This window comes from Mandrillus leucophaeus, unplaced genomic scaffold, assembly GCF_000951045.1.
Source record: "Mandrillus leucophaeus isolate KB7577 unplaced genomic scaffold, Mleu.le_1.0 Scaffold720, whole genome shotgun sequence".
In the NCBI taxonomy this organism is placed as follows: Eukaryota; Metazoa; Chordata; class Mammalia; order Primates; family Cercopithecidae; genus Mandrillus; species Mandrillus leucophaeus.
In genome coordinates, this window is record NW_012107809.1 from 561,076 (window position 1) to 578,350 (window position 17,275).

The 17,275-nt window shown below is 36.1% G+C and overlaps 1 protein-coding gene across 1 annotated transcript in view; it reads right to left on the bottom strand.

Annotated features, from left to right (window-relative positions):
• STIM2 (stromal interaction molecule 2) overlaps positions 1 to 17,275 on the bottom strand; it is a 178,652-nt gene that overhangs the window by 114,209 nt on the left and 47,168 nt on the right. Inside the window, exon 3 of the mRNA XM_011965342.1 lies at positions 2,699 to 2,829. Coding sequence (XP_011820732.1) covers positions 2,699 to 2,821 — 123 coding nt within the window. The 5' untranslated portion in view covers positions 2,822 to 2,829. The remainder of the gene's footprint in view (positions 1 to 2,698; positions 2,830 to 17,275) is intronic.

Below are 17,275 nucleotides of genomic sequence, written 5' to 3' on the forward strand. Positions count from 1 at the left end.
AAGAAAGAAAGAGAGAGAGAAAATGTACAAAATAATTTAAGAAAATCTCTTTGGCTTAGAGAATAAACTACCTCTATAAATAAAGGTAATTTACCTCTATAAATTACCTCTATTTTATAAAAATATAAAGAGAGAAAAGGAGTAATGATAATGATGTTGAGAGAACGAATTATCCACTCAATATAATAAAACGGCCCACAATAAATGACAACTAGTTTACGTTGTTTTCCAGTAATGGTAAAACTCTTAATAATCCATCAATTTTACCTCACTCACTCTTCCTTACGTCCAACAGAATATATACTTCAAATACTTTTTAAGTTGGAAGCTATGTAAGATAGAATTATATAGTCTGCAGTTCTAGAAATAAATAAATTGGTCTACTTTGAACCAAAAGTAATGATTTTGGTATCACTGGTACTGACTAAGCTCTAATCAGAATGATTTTAATCACAATAAATAGCAGAAATCAACTGATGCAGAGACATTAAATATAAGACTGAAGATTTAATATCTGATCTAATAAGCAATTAGGAATCACTATGTTTCTTAGCTATCATGCTCTCAAAGTGATAATCATGACGGATTAGAAAGGAAAAACTTAGAGACAGTAATCTAGACACAAGAAAATAAACAGCTAGATTAGAACAGAACAAGCAAATAACTAGAATAGGTAAGAGGTAGTGGGGAAAGGAAGAAAAAGGAACATATTTTAAGAACACGAGAGCTTAATTTACAACAGGGGTTGGCAAACTACAGCATGCAGCCAAATATGGCTGCCTGTTTTTGCAAATAAAGTTTTATTGGAAAACAGCTATGCCCATTAGTTCTTGTACTGTCTATGGCTGCTTCACACTATAGTGGCAGAGCTGAATAGTTACAACAGCAATTACATGGCCCACTAAAGCTAAATAATTTGCCACCTGGCCTATATTCGTTTCCATTCATTATAGGATTGCCATAATAAAGTACCATAAATTGGATGGCTTACAACAATAGAAATTTATTCTCTTACAGATCTGCAGGTTAGAAAGAAGTTCAAAATCAGAGTGTCCACAGAATCATGCTCTCTCAAAGGCTCTAGGGGAGAAGCTGTTCCATGCCTTTCTTTTAGCTTTGGTGTTGGCAGCAATCCTTAGCATTCCTTGATGTGCAGTTGTATAAAGCTAATCTCTGCCTCCGCTGTCACAGGGTCATTTTCTCTCCTGTTCTGTGAATCCATATGGTGTTCTCCTCTCTTAGCAGAGCACCAGTCATATCGAATTAAGGGCCCACCCAACTCCGGTATGACTTTATCTTAACTACATTTGCAATGACCCTATTTCTAAATAAGGTCACATTCTGAGGTGCTGGGGTTTAGGACTTCAACATATGTTTTTAGAGAACACATTTCAACCCATATTTTGGCCCTTTACAGAAAAAGTCTGCCAACATCTACTTCAGAAGAAGAATCGAGAAATAGGTCCAGAGGTGCAACTGAACAATGAGAGATTAAAATAGCAAAACTGGGATTTTGTTTTACACATACTAAGCTTAAAGCAACAGTAAGAGCCCTCTAAAAACAGGCAGAAAGCAAAAGGTCAGGAATCTGTACTGGCTTAGAGATAGAGGAATCGGGACAACTGAAAATGGATGGTCATTCTCAGATAAACGTTTTGTATAGCAAGCCAAGAACTGATCTTTAGAGAATGTCTCCGTTAGATAACAATGTTACTAGAGACTGTCACTGTTAGATCACAAGATAATAATGTAGAAAATAATGTAATTTAGTATTATATAATCTGAAAGAGAAGCAATTCAACAGTGACAAATCCAACAAAGGGACTGAAGAGACCTGAAAAACGACCAGGGCATTTGGTTAGAATGAGACAACACTCAAAGAAGACAACTTTTAGGGAGAAACTAAGGCAGAAACCAGGCCAGTAGGGGAAATGGGAATGCTGAAAAACTAAAGACAGTAGGTACAGTAAATTACCACCTTGGTGGTCTCCAATGAATCACATTTCCTGGTTATCTACATCTTTGTAGAATCTTCTTTCACACAGACTCTGAGCTTAGCCAAATGACTTGTTTTGGCCAATATATTAGCAACAATTGGCAAGCAGAGGCATGATAAACACTTGCACATGGAAACTTGCCTTCTTAGAACACTAGCTGCATGCTGTAATAAAGTTTGGGCTAGGCTCCTGAATGATGAGAGGTAACATAGAAAGAGATTATGCAGAATAAGAGGCTGTCTTAGATACTCCACCCCAACAGAGCTCCCAAGAGAATGCACCTTCCATCGTGACCTCAGCCCATATCTAAGGGAACAGAAAAACTGCCCAGCTCAGCCCAGTGATCCCACAGAATCAGGAGAAATAATAAACTGTTTTCATTTTAAGCCACTACATTTGGAGTGGTTTGTAAAGCAACAATAGATAAAATACAGTCAGAATAGGATACATATTTGAGAAATACAATAACATGAGACTGAAAATTTTTATAAAACTGGGTAGACTTATATCTAAATGGGGAGAAAAACAGAAAAATCATGTAAATGTTTATAAAGGGTAAAATTAACATGTAAAAAGAAAAACTAAAGATGTTGAAGAAGAACGCAATGAGCCACATGAGGAAAGAGAAAATTGAAGACTAGAAACAGAAATGCAGTCATTCTGTTGTAAGACAATAGCAGGGAAAACATTTTTCCACCTACTTCATCACTTTCCTCTACTTCAATTCCACCATCTTTGTCATCATCCATTTGTTTATGTATTGTTTGAAGAGCTTCCAGACTAAATCTGTCTTCTTCTGTAAAGCATGGTGGACTCAGTGACATGCAAGGATCTGAAAGAGAACAAAGGGCAATTACTAACTTGAGACGCCAAAACAAAGGCTATAGTTGAGAGTATAATTTAAAAGAAAACCAACAGAACTAAACTTCAGACTAAGTTAAACGAAGAGACTTCAAAACGTCTAGCAGAGTATTCTTCACATCAAAAGTATAATATATGAACACAACTGACTAAAAATAAATAATCCAATTTAATTAACATTAGGCAACTACAACCAGGAGTTATGCCAGTACTCACTTCAGGTTATCTAAAATCTCTACATCTTTAACCATTTCTTCTTATCCAACCTGAATATTTATTAATCATGATTTACTAATCATACCCCCCACCAAAAAAACAGATGCTCTCCCTCCATTAAAAAAACAAGAAACACTAAAAATCACAGAATACAAAGTGCTATTTTTGCACAATCCAGTTTAATCAAAATGAGTCCTAGAAAATATCACCAAAAAAAAAAGGAATGGAAATGTAGAATAGTCACATGACCCTTTTGTTTTCATTTTTCTATTTAAGATAATCTAACAGTCTACCCATATAGCTTTTTTCAAAATACATACGTTCCTAGGTTCAACTACGACAACAACAAACAAAAGAAAAAGACTAACTAGATTTTTAAAACTCTTGTTCTTCATGTTATCTTTAATATACACTTACTGGTCAACCCTTTCCCTATGGAGTATATGTGAATCCTCACATTCGGGTTGTCAAAAATTAAGTTGGAAAGCATGAAACATTTTTCAATGGCTTAAAATCAGACTGCTGGAAATTACTTCCTGTGCACATAACTAGCAAACAACCTATACACCAAAATGAGAAAGTATTGCCAAAGCTTCACTTACACCCAATCTGGCTGACTGGTGGACTGACAAAATTCTAGGAACTTACTTCTCTTCTACTAAGTCACTACAATAATATTCCTTTAAAATGTCATCAGAACCACATATATTTCCAGAAGTAGTACGGCCTTAAAGTTGAAAGTGGTTAGCATAAGAGAAGGGTTAGCCACAGCTTAGTTATCTCATCAATAGTTAGTCTATCATCTGGCCCTGCTATCAATTACCTGTCATCAGTTAATTGTGGACAAATCACTTGTCCTTGTGTCTTAGTTGCCTCATCCCTAAAATAAAGCAAGTAGAGATGCTTACTAAGATCTATTGCAGCTACAAGGGCCTAAGAATATCTAATTCTGTGCTTAGAGGGAAAAAAGCTGGGAGAAGAGAAGCCAATATTTGAGGCCCACAGATAATCTTATTTTCTAAGAAAAAAAATTCAAACTGACATTACCTAACATGTTCCAATTACAGCTGAAAAAAATATTTCGGTGATTTAACATTTTTAATACTTTTAATTCAAAACCTAATTTTAATTTCTTTAGTCTTGGAAGGGAAGTAAACAGAAGAGAAAGGAAACTATAAAAGTAGGAAATGCAAGTATAAGTTCTGTGTGATATATGAATATGTGTACATACAAATATTTAAAACACCAGTTAAGATTTGCTAAAATCCAAGAACTTAGAAGCATAATGGTAAATTATGATCCCTAATTCACAAAACAATCAAGACCCTGATATGTCCATAAGTTTGAATTTATTTGCAATTATTTAAAAGATACAAAATAGAAGATAAGATCTCAGGTACCAAAACGACATATAGTGTAAAGATCTGTATATAATACGTAATTGCCTCCAGCAGACCTATTTTTTACACACAGATTAATTTGCAGGAAAAAAAAAAAAAGGTGAAGGTGTTCATTGCAACTGGTTTATAAGGAAAGGGCCAGCATCTCTTACTCTGATTAAATAGGTTACTGTTGTGAAAGTCTCTAACAGGAGTCAACAGTGAGGACTATATAACCATAGGAAGCTTTAAGAGAAATTAGGAGCAATATGACTTGAAAAAGTCATATGAAAGTAAAATTGGTAATTATTCACTCAAATAGGCATATTTCATAAACACTAGCTAATCTACTAAAATACTCTCTCAAGTCTACTTCAAGATGTTACTACTTCTCCATGAAGTCTTTCATAAACACTATTTCCTAGTGATCACTTCCTTCTCTGCACTCCATTCAATCCACTCAACAACTATCTAATGAGCACCTACCACATGTCAGGCACCAGAAATAGCACGGTGAACAAAACAGACAAAAATCTTCACAAAACGTATATTTTACTGAGGACTATGAACCTAACAAGATAAATAAGTAAAAGGTATAGGCATGTTAGTAGTGATAAACACTTAAGGAGAAAATGAAAAGCAGATATGAAATGTTAAGGGATTTGAAATTTTCCATTATATCTTCATTTTCTAATCATTCTACCTAAGTCCTCACTTAATGCTGTACTTGATTAAGCTTTAATTGCCTTATGTGTCATTTTTGCCCATACAGCTAAGATTATGAACAGGGCAGGGACCATGTTTCTCCACCTCTCATAATACCCATTTTAGCTGAACATATTTTAAGCCTCTGATAAATTCTGTTACTTCATTTATTAACTAAATTACAAACTTCTAGGCTTCCATCCTGTGCAAGGCATTAGGAATTAGAGAGATAAGAGAGTATCCATACTCAAAAAAGCTCACAGTTTAGTGAGAAGGAAGACATGTAGACTCCTACAATCTATTATGTTAGGTAAAAGTTTTCTACAGGTAAACTTGAAGAATTTTAAATCATCTGTAGTTGATGACCTTGAGAAGAGAAAACAGCACGCCTAGAAGCAGCATCATACGTTCAGCGACATAAAAGAGAAAAAAACATAAAACATTCAGAAAAATGTAAGTGGTTTAACATGTCTGTAGTACACAGATACCAACATACAGAAAACAGAAGATCAGGTAGAGATGCTAAAAGGCCAGATCTCCAAAATCTCTGTTTTTCATACTAGGATGTTTGGATTTTTTTCCTAAAAACACTGAGAAGCTATTAATGGATTTCAAGGAGGGGAATAACACAATCAGATTCATTTAAAATCTGATAACTCTGGTGACAATAGAATGGGATGATGGCAATTCACCAGATCCCTCTGGTGACAGTGGAATAGGATGGTGGCAAGACTGAGAGACACAGCTGACAGTCAGCCTGGCAGCACTCAACAGACCATGCCTCTAAGGAACAGAAACGGTAGATGATGAGACCACTCTAGGGTTTGGTGTTTTGCCAAGTTGGAGCAGCAGAGGAAAGACAGGAGTTGAAGTTATGGCAACAGTGATCCATTTCTTCACATGAAATTTTATTTCCTTTAAAGTATGACTCAAGGCTATTACAAATCTAATTTAGAATAACTGTGAATTCTGAACTCTTATTACCTGTTCTAATGTCTCTTTTCATTTTTAGTTGTTTACCTTCTAGGTTAATTCAGCACATGTGATCATTTTAACTCAAATTAGCTGGCCTATATTTATTTTAAAATATTCAACTTGCTAAAAAAGGTTTGTGCCTAAAATTACAATGGTTTCAAAGGCAACTGCTACTAATATTGTTCTCCTTTGCTTATATTTTGGATACTTTCTTTAGCTACCCCAAATGCCCCAGTGCACATCAGGTACTCCATACTAGTACATCTTCCTCATCTAAAGAGAATTCATTCACTAATTTAAACATGATATGGAGTGCCTATAATTTGTCAGGCTCTGTGCTTGGTGCTGGGCACACAAGGCAACAACTAAGACAAATGTTCTCCCCTCAGTGCCCTCACCTTGTGTTAAATGCAACATGGTGTGATATAGCTTTTGAGTATTATATGCTAATATATTATATTGTTAACAGCAGCACTTTGCACTGAGGGAAAAGGAACCAGTTGCAACAGAATGAGACCTAACCCAAGTCAGTTATCAACACCATTATTAAATTCCACCTTGTTTTCCTGTAACTAGAGCCAAATGCTCAGTATGGTTCTACAGAAATAACGTAAAATGAATTAAAGTTATTTCACCCATTAAGAAATATCTACTACAGGCTGGGCACAGTGGCTCACGCCTGTAATCCCAGCACTTTGGGAAGCTGAGGCAGGCGGATCACCTGAGATCAGGAGTTCGCGACCAGCCTGGACAACATGGCGAAACTCCATCTCTATGAAAAATACAAAAATTAGCCGGGCATAGTGGCACGCTCCTGTAGTCCCAGCTACTTGGGAGGCTGAGGCAGGAGAATTGTTTGAACTTGGGAGGCAGAGGCTGCAGTCAGCCAAGATCATGCCACTGCACTCCAGCCTTGGTAACAGAGTGAGACTCCGTCTCAAAAAATATATATAAATAAAAAATAAAAAAGGAAGAAAATTATCTACTACATTCTAGAAACCAATACTATTTTATCTTCATAATTTATTCCCTGCAACCCTGTATGGGGCAGATAATATCTCTATTTTCCAGATGAGGAAATAAGACTCATGAGTAACTTGCTTAAGATCACACTACTAGAAATAACAACTGGGATTCTAAGTATTCACAACTCCAAATCCATGTCCAAGTGTCAGTATAACGAACATAAATGGGTCAGTGTCACCAGCATCAGAGAATTAAGTATCGCTATCACAGATATTGCCAGGACCTGGCTGAGAAGCTGACTGCACCAAGAAGCATAAATGTGCCCCGTGGAAGGAGATCATCAGACACTTGTGGAATACTACTCACAATCTAGAATACAGATCTATATGTCCTGCCTTACTTTTCCTTTAGATAATCTATCTCCAATTCACACTCCCCTTGAACAAACCATTATATTAAGTATATTATATTGTATCATAACTTTTGTACAACATAAACTTAACTATTGTATCATAACATAAACTTGATTGAAAACATGCATTGTATTAATTTTTTATTCTCAGTATCTACCACAGTGACATATTTGTCAAATGGTTAAGTATATGTAAATATTAGAAGCCAAATGAATTAGCTTCTAAATACAATTCATTTATGTAGCAAATATCTAAATGGCAGAGTCTAGGGTACCTTTTGTGTACCCAGGTAAAAATAAATGAAATTAAAGATGGCAGATGCAATGACAGATACACAAACACACAATGGTGGCAAAACCAAGGGAATAGTCACGTCTATATGCACAGCAAGAAAGGCTTCAAAGAGAAAGTGACATTTACATTGATTCTTGAAAGATGAGCAAGTGTTCTCCAGGAAGACAGGTATAGGCAAGAACATAAGTTAATGATTATTATATAACAAAAGTTATAGTGATAATAACTATCAATATGGAGCATCCTTGTATTTATATTGCATAAAATATACATATATAAAAATTAAGTGTTATACATTTCACTTTGCCTACAAAGTAGGCATTATTCCCATTTAATTAGATAATTAACAGAAAAAAGTATAAGCAAAGGCCAGATTATGGAGGGATCTACAGATTATCCTAAAGGAGAAAAAAAGTTAATAAATTATTCACTAAAAGCCCTAACTTGCAGTTTCCTCCATGTGCAAAGCTCTTTCTCCCAGATATATCCATGGTTGGTTAACTCCTTTCATTCCAACTTAAATGATCCTCCTCAGAGGCCATCTTATTTCCCTATCTAAGATAGCCTTCTCCTTCACTCTACTTGTTTTTCTTAATAGTGCTTTACCACAGGACAGTATATGAGCTGATTCATTTGCTAACTAACTCTCCCGCCATAATGCAACCACGAGATCACAGGCTTTGTTCTGATCATTCCTCTTTGCCCAGTGCCTACACCAGCATTGGCACATGGTAAGTGCTCAAAATACATTTGTTTATTAAATTACTTACCTAACTGGACTTTCAATATAAATATATCTGTTTACTAAATTACTTACCTAATTGGATTTCCAAAATGTTTGAAAGAAAAAAACTTTCCAAGAAATAATTTGGCTGATTAGAAAAGCAGGATGGGGAAATTAACAAAACTCACCTTTTAACACTGAATTTAAACCTAAGTAGTTAGTAGAAATCTAATAACATTACTATTCTGCTTAAAACTATTCAGAACTCCCCAGGCCTAAAGTAAATTCTATTGACTGTCAAATATTATTGTTTAAATACTTATTGAACAAAATATGCAACATACCATGCAAAAATAACCAAGGGGAAACTTTAAAATATTTAAGACAGTCAGTCCTTAAGGCTCTTACACTCTAGTAATAAAGTGAAAACTCCATGAAGTCAAAAATAAAACCTGTTTTATTGATTACTATACAATATTACAATGTACAGTTACTATATGTAGTATAATACTATATTGCTATATATAATTACTACTGTTATACATCTTATATGTAAATTACTATTGTATGTTACCAAATCTAATACATAATTTGCCTGACTTTTACATGTAAGCAATTGCATTTTCAGTGACCTTATGAAAGTGAAACTGAATTTTGGTAATCGGGAGTAGAAAAAGGGAAAACAAGAATAAACACAAACAGGAAATAAGATGAGCTCTGGAACCCACAATAATCACAGACTGGCTAGCAGGTTAGTTCTCAACTGAGAGTGGTAAGGCCTCCTCCCTGCTCACTCACCCACTCTCAGCTGCTACTGGTGGTCAATGGTGGGGGCGTTGCGGAGGGCAAGAATACTGAGTTAACTGCCATGCCCAAGCCTGACAAGTCCCACACAACAAAGAACTGTCTTCTGCTATACCAACAGTACTCCCCAGTGGAAAGAAGAAACACTGGCAAAAGACAGGTGGAGCAGCAATCAAAGGTGAATGTGTCAGTTTCATGTTTAATCTACAGCATATGTTTGCTACCGAAGAATGCCTATCACAATAGTCTAGGCAGGAAGTAATAAATACAAACTACAGAAATGATAGTGGGGATAGAAGGAAAAGATCATACTGAAGTGAGAACTAAATATATTAAGAGAAAACAGACAAATATGACTGGCATTTCAGGCCTAAAAGTCATCCTAGGTAAAACAAAGGTACATTTTCACCTATCTGGCTGAGCCACACCAAACACAGAAATACAAATTGCATCAAATGCTATTCCCTTTGCCTTCACTAGAGGAACAAATATGCCATATTCTATACTTTGTCATCCTAGTCGATATATGGGGGCAACACAGTTCAGAAACAAAAAATTAAGAGCTTAAGAAAGAAATCAAGCTGAAAAAAGTGAAGTCTTCAGAGCTAGGTTCCCTCCTGAAATATTATTTAAGTCAGCAAATTTCATGTAGAAAAGAACAACTAAGAAGGGGAGCCAGGTGACTCAGTCACAAACCAAGGACTGCAGCCCGCTAGCAGTGTTTAACAGCACATGTCGCCAAGAACTTGGCTTACCACGCTGGCAGCTACTTAGTGAATCTCGTGATTAGGATTTTCCTAATTACTACCACTAAGAGAACTTTTTAAATAAGTATTGTTTGTATTTAGTACTTCCACTAATCGCTCATGCATTTATCAAATGAAATACTTCAGTACTTCTAATATTCAATATGAGTATTTTCAGAGTAAATTCTCTAGAAAATTTTCAGGTGTCATTTTTCAATATACCAAAGACCTGATTCAAACTCAAAAGGAGAGTGAGTAATGTCTTCCTTCTCTTCTGATACCCTCTCTAGGGCAAAGTCTATTTCATATTCCTAGTATTCCCTTATACTTCCAGTATCTAGCATACTACAAACACCTAGCACATAATAGGACTAATGGTTATTTCTCCAAAAAAAGTAATGCATAAATAATAAAAGTTGCTGCATATTTTTTAAGATAAAAATGAGTTTCAGCCTTTTATACATGTTACCTGTTACATGATGATAGGCATTCAAAAAATACTAACATTTTTTGAGAGCATATATTACATACCAGAACAACAAATGAGAAAGGGAAAGTTGTAACTGGATTAGGTATACTAAATGCTATACCAGGAATGCTATAAAAATGCAGGCAAAGGACTCTACATAATCTCTGATACCTACTCAAACTTTTGAAAAGTTCAACAATTAAAGGAGAAAGACCTTACCAACAGAAGGCTGAGAAACCACTGCAGATGTTCTATAATTATGGCTTAAGTACTATTCTGAACAGAAAATACAGACCTTTGGTAAAAACGCCTTCTGATTGATGGCTGCCTCTTAGAACTCTGAATCTCTGTAATCACTCACTTTTCATAAAAAGTACCTGCTAATTTACCTAGACCCTAGCAAAAACAGTTTCCCCTTGATTGTTAGCTAAAAGTTCCCCTAAATAATTGCTAACTTCATCTATACCTTTCAAATGTTTTATTTCATTTATTTTATTTTATTTTTATTTATTTATTTATTTTGAAACAGTCTCACACTGTCGCCCGGGCTGGAGTGCAGTGGCGCATTCCCGGCTCATTGCAACCTCCACCTCCTGGGTTCAAGTGATTCTCCTGCCTCAGCCTCCTGAGTACCTGGGACTAGAGGCACCCACCACCACACCTGGCTCATTTCTGTATTTTTAGTGAAGACGGGGTTTCACCATGTTGGCCAGGCTGGTCTCGAACTCCTGACCTCAGGCCCACCTCAGCGTCTCAAACTGCTGGGATTACAGACGAGAGCCACTGCACCCAGCCCCAAATGTTTTAAATAGACTATCATACAAAACTTAATTCCTTAGGTCCCTTCCCACTTTCCAGAGACATTTAAAAAGTTATCATATTCTGATTATTTCATTTCTACATATTTCCCCATCTGTACCCCACCACGCCACCACCAAGCAACTTAAATTCCTGCTAATCTCAGAGCCTTTCTAAAGGTGGGAACCAGAAGGCAATGCCTCTGCCTCAACATCTGTCTTATTAATATGCAATTCATTTACTAACGCACTATATCTAAATAAACAAGTAGGTGTATTCATACAGCTATATTTATCTCTATATTCACTGACAGCTACCTAACTTTTTTATTTTAGTTTAGTTTGGTTTTTTGTTTTTGATTTTTGTTTGTTTGTTTTTTGAGACACAGTCTCACTCCATCACCCAGGCCAGAGTGCAGGGGCATGATCTCAGGTCACTGCAACCTCTGCCTCCGGGGTTCAGGCAATTCTCCTGTCACAGTCTCCCATGTAACTGGAATTACAGGCACTCACCAACGTGCTCAGATAATTTTTGTATTTTTAGTAGAGATGGGATTTCACCAAGTTTGGCTAGGCTGGTCTTGAACTCCTGACCACAAGTGATCCACCCAAAGTGTTGGAATTACAAGTGTGAGCCACCGTGCCCAGCCAGCCAGTTTTCTAATTTTCTCCACTGTTTTATGCTATAAATTCCTAGAAAACAGTAATGTTTCTGTATGTAACATTGTAGTATCTGTCATATCTTAAAAATAGTTGACTAGGTGCAAAAAAAGAAAGTAACCAGGTGCATGCAAATTTCTTGACTCCTGGTTTCCAGGGATGCTATTGAAAATGTAATGAAAAATATCTTAAGCAAAAGATTTGGGTGTGCACATATATAGAATCACAGAAGGAATTCCCAACTTCTCTCCAAAGATCAGAAAAATCTCATTGACTTATACAAGGGAAACCAAAGTGACCAAAATAATCAAGAACCAGGATTCCAAGCAGCACTGGCCCTTTTGAGACCATGCTACTAACATTTTCATTAACAATGTTATAAGGACAGAGAAGTGAAAGAGCTTTGCTTATTTCTATTTATTTTGTGTTGTTTTGGAGGGCAGAATATGGTAATTCCAAGCTACAACCACAACACTGTGAATGTACGCGGTGCTACTGAATTGTACGCTCAAAAATGGTTAAAATGATCTATTTTATGTTATGTATATTTTACCACAATAAAAGCTACAAACACACACAAGTTACAGTGAACAAAGATGATTAATACTATCTTAACTATATCAACACTACAGAAATAAAGAGAATATTGTTGTTAGTTCCAGGTACTGATTCAAGTGCAATACACTGTTTTACTTCCCTCTCAGTACAAGAACCTTTAACAACAATCATGCAAAATAAAATACGTACCACAATTTTACAGATGAGAAAGGTTGAATACTCTATAGAGAAAAAAATAACTTTCAGTTCATTCTCACCCTGCCACTTACTATATAACTTCAGGAAAGTTATAACGACTTTGCCTTAATTTCCTCACCTGTAGAATTGAAATAATAGCACCCTTGCAAGGCTATTGTTAGAATTACATGACATATCTATGTATAAAACACCTAACAGAGTATGGCATATATTTGTAACTCAAGAGATAACTAAATACTATCATGGAAAGAGAGTAGCAAGGTGCCTACAGTAATTAGTTAATAAATGACACAGTCGGAATTCAATGCTTAGTCTCCTGAAATCTAAGTCTAGCTTTTTATTATATTACTGTTACCTAACAGTTATCAAAAATATCTTTTATTTTCCTAAGAGACAAGGTATCACTCTGTTGCCAACGCTGAAGCACAACAGTGCAATCAAAGCTCACTGCAGCCTCAAACGCCTGGGCTCAAGCAATCCTCGTGCCTCAGTTTCCCAAAGTGCTGGGATTACAGGCATGAGCCACCATGCCTGGCCCAAAAATATCATTATTTCATTTAGAATGAAAATGAGACTTTGTTCTAAATCTTTTGACAGATTCCAAAACCAAATATAGTCTAAAATACAAAGAGAGAGGATAAAAGCAGAAATAGAGCATTTACTGTATTACATATAACAATGACTGTGGCCAGGTGCAGTGGCTCACGCCTCTAATCCCAACACGTTGGGAGGCTGAGACGGGTGGATCACTTCAGGTCAAGAGTTCGAGATCAGCCTGGTCAACGTGGTGAAACTCTGTCTCTACTAAAAAGACAAAAATGAGCTGGGCATGGTAGCATGTGCCTGTAATCCTAGCTACTTGGGAGGCTGAGGCTGGAGAATCGCTTGAACCTGAGAGGTGGAGGTTGCAGTGAGCCGAGATCGCACCATTGCACTCCAGGTTGGGTGACAGCAAGACACTGTCTCAAAACAAACAAACAAACAAACAAACAAACAAAATGACTGGGTGCTTTACTTGATTATCTAATTCAAATGCCATGTTAGTCTCAGACTACCACTTCTCATGATGACTAAACCAAGGTTCTCATAGGAAAAGTAATTTGCCCAACGTTAAACACCTGGTTAACTGTTTTGCTGAAATTCAGCCCAGGTCTGTCCAAATCCAAAGAACTCTGTCTTTCCCTATATCTCACAACCTGTCAAGAAAAAGGTTTTCTAGTTTTAAAAATACCCAAAAAAGAATATCCTGAAAGTAAATTCCAAAACAGGAACTCTAAAAGCAGGTTCATTAAAGCTATCACTTTCTAGAAGTATAACCTCCAAAGCACTCTTTTTCAAAAAGGAAATGCTCATTTAAGACCTAAGTGTTGCTATGTGTTTATTGGATTTTTTTTGAACAATTATTTTAGAAAGTTCTTAATGTTTCTAAGTGAAAACATTTCCAACTAAGAAGCAGAGTCCCACCAATTTGGTCTCAGCTACAAAAATGGGTAATTCTCCTTCCATGTACTGTTCCAAACTAACAGATTTACAAAGCTATGCTACAATCATAAGGGAAGAGGGGAGAACCAGACATATGTGTACTGTGCCAACAGCACAGCAAGGGAAATGAGGCCAGACCAGGGACTTGATGTTCAGTGATATTTGTAAATTAAGTATTTTTAAGTTGGGAACTGCTTATACAACATGTAAAGAAACAACCAACCAATCCCTTTTCTCATGAATAAACCTCCAAAAATAGAAAGTCTCTGTTTTGTTTTTGTTTTGTTTTGTTTTGTTTTGTTTTGTTTTGTTTGGGTAGAGGGAAGTCTTACAAAAACCCTTCCATATTAAAGTTACGATAATTTAACTTCCAACACACAGGGCTCTAAAGTAATGAACAGTTGCAAAGTGTACTGAAATCTTCATTGATAATTAAAACATCAAAGCAGAAAACATAATTATGTCTCTCAATGTTAAAGAAACTGTCTTCCGAGGTTTTTTTTTTAATAGCCTCTTTAAGACATCCAAAAGCAAGAGAGAGAAAATGGAGACTTCAGTACTTGTTAACAGCCTGCAAAAAGCCTCACGCAAGAGCTGAATCAGGCAAAGCATCTGTTTAATAGTTTATGACAGAAGTGACAGCTAACTCTTAAGATCACTAACTTCATTCTTCACTATGGTTCTTTCTACCTATCCTTTTTCACACGATTTTTTCACACCATATAGTTCTAACTATATGTTCTAAGCACTATATAGTAGTTCTAAGTATTTACTTCAACTCTTCCATGATAATGATTTAGGGACTCACTCTCTCTCAACATCAAGTTTTACTGAAGATAACACTAAAAATAATGAAATAATTGAATCAATACATCAAAATATATGCATATAAGTTAATATTGCCCTTCCTATTCAAAAAATTCTCCTCAGGAAGATATCCGCACTTACTCCAACAACTCAGCCACTATCCCAAATGCCTGACACTCATTAAATACCCAAAACAATTACACCAAAGCACATGCAACGTTTTCTACATATTCTTTTTATTTATTTATTTTTTGAGACAGGGTCTCATTCTGTCGCCCAGGCTGGAGTGCAGTGGCACGATCTCAGCTCACTGCAAGCTCCGCCTCCCAGGTTCATGCCATTCTCCTACCTCAGCCTCCCGAGGAGCTGGGACTACAGACGCCCGCCACCACGACCGGCTAATTTTTTTGTATTTTTAGTAGAGATGGGGTTTCACTGCATATTCTTAATAATAGCATAATTTCTTACATTTAGTGTGCCTTTAAACTTTGGAAACTGCTCAGGCAATCAATCTACAGAATATCATTTCCAGTTCAAATGAGGTATCACGTGCTAGGAGAGAAAAAAAGATATTCTCATGTGTTCCATAAACTATAAAATAAATTCCAATTCATTAGGCCTCAAATTTACTTTCATTTTACATTTTCTGGAATATACTATTAATATCTTAAATTTTTTTGAGATGACACTGCATCTTCATTATGGTCACACTAGCCCAATCATTATATCACCTATTGCTGAAATATTGCAATAGCTTTAAAAAAAAAAAAAAATTTATTTTGGGTTCATGGATACATCAGCAGGTTTGTTACACAGGTAAACTGTGGGTCACAGGGGTTTGGCGTACAGATCAGCATAATACCCAGGTAATAAGCAAAGCATCCAATAGGTGGTTTTTCAATCTTCACCTTCCTCCCACCCTCCACCCTCAAGTTAACCCAGTGTCTGTTGTTCCCTTCTTTGTGTCCATGTGTACTCAATGTTTAGCGTCCACTTAAAAGTGAGAACATACAGCATTTGGTTTCCTGTGTCTGCATTAGTTCGCTTAGGATAACAGCCTCCAGCTCTACCCATGTTGCTGCAAATGACATGATCTTGTTCTTTTTATGGCTGCACAGTATTCTATAATCTTAATTTTTAAAAAATAATGACGTAAAAATAACTTCGTAAGTTTCTGGATTAAAGACATAAAACTGGCCATATATATATATATTTTTTTTAATGTCTATATATTTATGTGTATATGTGTGTGTATATATACATACACATAAATCACCAACTAAACCAGTTATTAACAGTTAAACACAAGAACAATATAAGATACAGTAATCCCTTTTATCTCATACATTTTCCAAAATGCTATTTTCTCAGTGTGAACTAAAAGTAATGCAAGTTTTTGATGTATGCGTTCTGTTCAGTTCAACTATATTCCCACCTCGAATACTACCCGGCACATAGCACTCAGTAAGTATTTACTGAATAAATAAATCAGTATAGTAATGTAATACATGGCCACGGATGTAGCTGATTTACATTTTTCTGTGTTAATTATGCTACAAAATTTTCTCTTTTTATAAGGAACAATCAATAAAACACGACCAAGACTGTAAAAAAGGACTAAGCACGTCAGTTAACAGCAACTCCATTCCTAAAATTGCTCAGACCAAAAAAATCTTTCTTGATTATTCTTCTCACATACATCCATCCAACTTCAGGAAATCTGGCTCTATCTTCAAAATATTATCCAGACTCTACCCTTTTCTAAGCCACCAACATCTCTTGCATAGATTTCTGTCCCTTACCCTTTGATGTCCTCTCTTGCTTCCTTTCACAGCTTAACCCATGGCCACTCATAATCACTCCCCTACAAACACCCTCGACTTCCTTGCCCTTCTCTTATTTCATCATACTTGGTTAGCAAAGCCATAACCTGATTAAATCTAATTCTTCAACTACTCTGTATCTCAATACGGCTAATCATGATGCTTTAAATAAATAACCACAGGCCGCAACTGCACCCTTAATGCTGCCAGTCAAACATACCATAACTCCCTGGTCTATTCACTCTCCCACTCTACTTCATACCTTCTGGATCCTCAACTCCAATGCCTCCTTCCTGTCCTTATTCACAGTGAAGACTTTGCTTCCTATACTTCACTGAAAGAAAATATTTTTCATGAAGCTATTTAAAGAGAACTTCCATAAACTCCCACAACCCACTCAA